The sequence below is a fragment of the Nanorana parkeri genome, unplaced genomic scaffold (assembly GCF_000935625.1).
Source record: "Nanorana parkeri isolate BGI_ZX_2015 unplaced genomic scaffold, ASM93562v1 scaffold416, whole genome shotgun sequence".
Lineage (NCBI taxonomy): Eukaryota > Metazoa > Chordata > Amphibia > Anura > Dicroglossidae > Nanorana > Nanorana parkeri.
Genome location: NW_017306684.1, coordinates 1,237,175 through 1,243,741, shown reverse-complemented (window position 1 = coordinate 1,243,741; position 6,567 = coordinate 1,237,175). Strand labels below are relative to the sequence as shown.

The 6,567-nt window shown below is 37.5% G+C and overlaps 1 protein-coding gene across 1 annotated transcript; it reads left to right on the top strand.

The window, feature by feature from the left end:
* Positions 1 to 883: 883 nt before the first annotated feature.
* LOC108789750 (olfactory receptor 1J2-like) lies at positions 884 to 5,569 on the top strand (the record flags this gene model as incomplete). Its single annotated transcript, XM_018559832.1, has 2 exons — positions 884 to 1,821; positions 5,472 to 5,569. Coding segments are annotated over 2 exons (1,036 nt in total), but the record flags the coding sequence as incomplete, so codon positions are not given.
* Positions 5,570 to 6,567: the final 998 nt, after the last annotated feature.

The window sequence follows — 6,567 nt, the reverse complement described above, 5'->3', positions numbered from 1 at the left end:
CCAGCTTCTCTGTACACACAGTTAGTTAAACTCAATGGTGAACTATATGCATACCAGAGGGTTTGGCTCTTCTATGCTGTGCCATACGCTGGTGTAGCTGCTGTTTTGTTTTTACCGACATACAATTCTGAGCACTCCTCACTGCACTGGACTACATACACAATACACAATCCAGAGAAGATTGATTTTTTTTTCTCAACAAAAGAGAAAATACTCTTTAACATGTATTTGAAGGTTCTTATTTATACTGGTCATGGTATAACTAGTAGCAGTTAGTCAAATTCAACTGGATTAGTTCTGTATGTTGAATATGTTTCATAGAGTATCTAAGCCACTTCTTCAGCTCTAATTCTTCAGTTAGAAGTGACGAATGTGTTTATTCAAGCTGTAAAACCTCTCCAACATTACAGAACAAATCTGTTGAATTAATTACTACTAGCTATTTGCTATTAGGTCTTTTTGGGGTTAAAGTCCATTTAAATGACTTTTGAGTGGCTTGGTGTTAAGCTAGATATACACAACTTGATATAAATAACCTCATTAATATACTGTATGTTAATACACATTTGTTACAGTTTTACATCTAGTTTACCAATAAGTATTGCGATTGTAGTCCATCCCGGGAGCGAGCTTGGAGTGGTGACTACTTTACAACACACACAGGGACCATGGGGAACACAAGTAGCCCCCCTCCAAAAGGAAGGACAGTGTCAGCACCAATTCAGAGATGATTTGAGGATCTACGGCCGAGTGATACACAAATAAGATACATATTTGGTAATAGTTGAGGTACTTAAATGTATTTTTAAGATTTAACTGCTGCCTTTATTGTCACTATAGGAACACTGTGATATCAATAACAAGACCTTTTTTTCTATTTAAGGCAGAAAACCAGAGACAACCAAACATTTATAACAGAAATCATCCTCTTGGGATTCGAAGGACTTCATGGCATTAGAACTTTGGTCTTCTTTCTGCTCCTTTTAATTTACTTTGTTACAATATGTGGGAACCTTTTAATCATTATTGTTGTGTCTTACAGCAAGAACCTCCAGTCTCCCATGTACTTTTTTCTGACTCAGCTCTCCATATCTGATATAATGCTAACCACAAGCATTGTGCCAAACTTACTTCATATTATACTCCATGAGGTGGGGAGAATGCCTTTGGAAAACTGCATTATCCAGTTTAATGTTTTTGTTTTCTCAGAATGTTCAGAGTGTCTTCTTCTGACAGTCATGTCTTACGATCGCTATTTGGCCATCTGTAAGCCCCTACATTATTTTTCTGTAATGAATCATTCATTGTGCATGCGACTGGCTGGAGTTTCCTGGCTATTGAGTATTTTTGCAATGCTGATGAGCACAATCACACTTACAAGTCTGGACTATTGTGGGCCAAACATAATTGACCATTTCTTCTGCGATGTTTCACCAATGTTAAAACTATCTTGTTCAGATGTCTTCATGGTTCAAGCTGCCATGGTTTTTCTTGGTGTCCCCATACTTTTCCTACCATTTATATTTATTGTGATATCATATATCTATGTAATATTCAACATTCTTAAAATCCCCTCCACTACTGGAAAACAGAAAGCCTTCTCCACCTGTAGTTCTCACTTGACTGTAGTCTGCATATTTTATGCAACTCTTATTTCTAACTATGGTGTTCCACACATAGGACGGTTAGTGAATGTTAGTAAATCACTATCCCTGTTATACACTTTGGGGACACCGCTGATGAATCCAATTATCTACAGTCTGAGGAATAATGAAATGAAGACAGCCTTTGTGAAATTATTCAACTCTGAGATTTGTTATTGTACTTCCCACCACAATAAAATACAAAACCGATTTGGAAAAATGCATTTACATGGAGCTAAATAAAATAGTATATCCATATATCTATAGATATTTATATATAATGTAAATGGGTAAGCCGTATTAGTCCAGTAGATATTTTGTTAGTCCAATAAGAAAGGTATCATCGCATACTACAATACTCCGTTTTGTATTTGTTTATATATATATTAGACATGTGCGATTCGTTTCGAATCGAAATTCGTACGAATTTTCCTGAAATTCGGAAATTCGGAAGCATCCGAAATCCGAATTGCAGTTTCCGAATTATATCCGAAATACGAAATTCCGTTAACGAATTTCGGATCCGAATTTCTTTGAAACAGGAACTAATATTACCCCTGTAAATGAGGTTGAACAACATGACAAGATTTTTTTTTTAAATCCGAAATAGAGATCCGCTGCTGCTGAGAGTTGCATTACAATACACAGGCAGGAAATACAAAATTCCTTTGACGTATTTTTGTTCCATTACGAACATTCGTTATATTGAAGGTAAAAAGCAAAGTACATTTATATTGGAGTTGATGGTAGTTTTTTTTAAAGTCCGAAATACGGAATTCGGATACGGAATCCGTTAACGGAATTCGTATTTCGGGTAAAAAAACAACTAGTACCACATCGACTCCAATATTAACAAAGGTATTTTTGCTTTTTAACTTCATCATAACGAATGTTCGTAAAGTAACGAAAATGTGCCGAAAATAAAGAAAATACGTATTTTGTACGAATACGAATTGAGTTTCGGATACGAATTACGAAATGGATATTACGAAACGGAACAAAACGAAACGGAACACATTTTTTGACGGCGCACAAGTCTAATATATATATATACATCGAAAGTAGATATAGAGGCACTCACGAGTATCACAGTCAAAAAGCATCAGCATTTTATTGCCAGTGTTTCCATGGAGCTTAGTCCATCTTTCTCAAGACATCTTGAGAACGATGGACTGAGTTCCATTGAAACATTGACAATAAAATGCTGATGTTTTGACTTATCTTCCCTGCAAGTCCCGTGAGTGCTTACATATCTACTTTTGATTTGTATGGATATTTTTGTGGATGTGCCCCTGGGCATTTACCTTATAAATACAGTGTGGGGGCTACCTCTGGCACTCTCTCTCAAATTACCTCTCTTCAATCTTCTTCTGCTTGCAGGAAAACCCCTGCCTTATATTTAATTGTGACCTAATTCAAAATGAAGTGTAAAAATGTGTTTTGTCCTTTCACTGGGAAGGTTTTTTTTTTGTAGCTGCGTCTCAGCTGCAAAGCTATCATTTGATTAGCAGGAAATATCCTGGCTTGTATGTCTGCATTCAAAGCCTATTCAAGTGTTTTGGCCTGCCACTGGGATATTTTGTCTTAGCTGCATAACTATCATTGTTTATTGTAGGACAGCTCCTGCCTTGTGATACCTATGCAAGCTGCTCACATACTCTCTTGCAGCTGTAAACTAGGTTTGGTAACTGTGTCTCAGATGGTACCCTCTAATGTTTCTTGCTGGACAAACATATACTTTGCATCTCCCTAATTGGTGCCTGTTCTATTTGCTGTCCTGTCACTGGCCAATTTCTACTGAACCATACCTGATGGATACAACTTAAATACTTGGTGATACAGATATGTATGGGAGTTTTAATTGGGGGGGGGGTTGTTTTTGTGCTTTCACAAATTTCTATAACCTTTTAAGATGATGCAGTGCAGCACTGTAAAATATGTTCACAACCTATTCCATCAAACTGTGACATGGAACACATTTTAACAAGCCGTACCAGCTTTCACTTTGTTATGATTTTTACAGATATATTGTGAATGCTATATTTGCAGGTCAAGATAGGCTTAGAAATGCTTAATTAAAAAACATGCCTATCCTAAAACTACCTTGAAAAAGTATTTTTTTTAAATAAAAGTGAATCAGATATGGGTGCTTTTGATTTCTGTAAGCAGAACAAATTAACGAGAAAAAAAAAGAAGAATTCTACAGCTAACATCGCACCATCAAAGTATACTGTCTCTGAGGTAATCCATGAGTATGTATGGGCGTGAATGGGACCAGTTCACATCGTTGCGATGCTCTTCTTTTTTTAGCGTAACGTAACTCAAAGGGGGTGATTTACTAACCTAAACACACACACACAGCAAAACGTATTTATCAACCAAAAAGTCTCTAAAAGCATATTTCCACTAATGCCATATATGGAAAAATCATGCACATGATGCATATATAATGCTGCTTCACAGTTTAGACAAAAATGGTTAGCTCATGCATTTACATTCCTTGCATTCATCAACGCAAGCAACACAACATAGAGCTAATTTACCCAACATCACCTTGGAATTCATTCAGGGCTTTGCACAACACACCTGCTGGGTGTGTACACATTACAAAGGTGTTTAGATTCCACCCATAGATCATGCTGGGAGGGAACACACTGCAGAGGTGTATACACGTTCATGGTGTGTTTATAAGGTTAGTAAATCAACCCCAATGTGTCCAAAACAGATGTCAATGCTAAAAAACAGAACTGAATTATATAAAATATGTAAAAGTTTGTTCAGGACATGTTAATTAAAATAAAGATTGATAATAAATAAAAAAAAACATTTAAAAAAATGCAACACAATGCAATGGAATGCAACAAAAATCAACAGAGTTTAAAAATGCGTCTGATTTTGGTGTGAATGGTCCCTTAATGAGTCTTTCTATTAGGACAGACAGAGTTTGCTGTTACTGCTTCTCTACAGAAATTGAAGTGCACAAATAAAACAATTCCTTTTTCACTATGTGTTCTATGTATATAGTATTTGCAGGGCCATTCACCCGGCAAATATCTGTGAAAGTTCATTCTGTGCAGATATATGCCAAACAAATGTTCTTTAGTTGTTTCTATACAAGGGGATGCATTTTCATTTTTTTCCATATAATAATATAAAATTATGAATACTAAATGGCGCTGAGAAGCATAGAAAAGAAATGTGTGCTATGCTCCTCTAGTACTATCTAGAGCTCTCTGTTACTGACCCCCAGGACAAATGCCTGGTGTCTGGCCTCTCCCCTCACTTTTCTTTGCCAAATAAAAAATGGAAAGCGCCCTGGCTATTGGCTGTCTAATCCTTACAAAGTTATAACACCACCAGACCACATCCATTGAAAAGTCTACTAAGACAAAATGCATCTGGAGGAGTATTTTTAGGGCATGTATCGGCATGCATTAGGAGGAGACTTTAAGGTCTGGTTTGCTTTCTTTGTAAAATAGTTTTTGCCTGAAAGAAAAGGCCTATTCCCTGCCAGATTGGTGCACAGAGGAACCCTTGCTCACTGTGTGTAAACAGTGATCTCTCTGCAGAGATTTGACATGGACCCTTTGTAAAGCTCTCTAACAAACAGTGAATGTCAGCTTTGCTGATTGCAGAGCTATAGGTTTGACTCAGCAGGGGGGTGTTGGCCCACTGCAGAGAGATCACTGCTCATTGCAATAAAGAAACTCCTTGAAAGCCCTCAAAGAGATTCTGTCCCCAAGCTCCTGTTCCCATGACCTCTGTTTCAGTTTTTAATACCTGTTTACAACTTCCACCTGTTTTTTGATCATAACTCTTTGTCCCCAGTCCTGACCTCTTGCTTGTTTGACCTCAATGTGCCACACAACCTGCACCTTGTCTTGTTTCTGCAAGCTGTTGCCTGTCTGAGTGTATTTAAAGGTTGACAGATAGGGACAGAAAAGCCCATCAATCCTTACAGGGTGCTTTGGTGAACATGGGGCATCTCTTTCAAGCCTAAAATTTATTCTCTATATTTGTCCTTTTGCCTGCTATTGCTAGGAAGGAAGGTGAGGGAAAATCTAAAATGTTCTGTTGCCACCAGAACTGAAATAGAGTGGAAATCCTCCAATGGGAACACTTGTTCCTTTGACAACTGTCCAAAATGGTACTTTCCTCAGAAAGGAACATATAGATACATACTTACAGAGTATATGAGGTTGGAAAAATACACAGTCAAACCTACGTGTGCTTCTGTATTGGTGTCTGTGTGTCAATTTGTTTGAGTATACATATTGCGGTATATAGCGTGCTTAGCGAGAAACACATCTAGAAGGTTTTTTTAAATTTGTTAATCCTACCAGCTGATTTCACACCTTGATGAGTTCTTGGACTTCCACATTTCTGCTGCCCGGCCCATAAAGCAGCTTCACCGAAATTTCAGATTAAACCTCATTTCCTCCAACCCGAAATTGTGCCCACATGTCCTTTTCAGAGGCCTAAGAGTAAACAAGGCGTTTCTGGCTTTACACTCACAATCAATTAATTTCTAGAATGCAACAATGTCCCCTCTAAAGCACCTCCTTTCTGAGGTAAATAAATAATTCGTGCAGCACTTTACATAGTTGCAATTCACATTAGACATGTGAGCTGCGCAAAAACTCAGTTTGGTTCGGATATTTTGTTATTTCTGGATTTGGATCCGAAATTTAATTCGGTTCAGGTTTCCAATCTGAACGAAATACGAATTTCCGTTAGTTTCGGATGAGTTTACAAATGTTCCTTGCAAATATCACAGAAAACCACATACATATATCAATACTAAAGCTGAATCTCCTAGACCCGAATGGCATTCGGGAGCTCCCGAATGCAATTTAGAAGTTTGGATCCTGAATGCCATTCGGGTCTGGGAGCCCTATACATATGTTACTAAAAGTGATGCTCC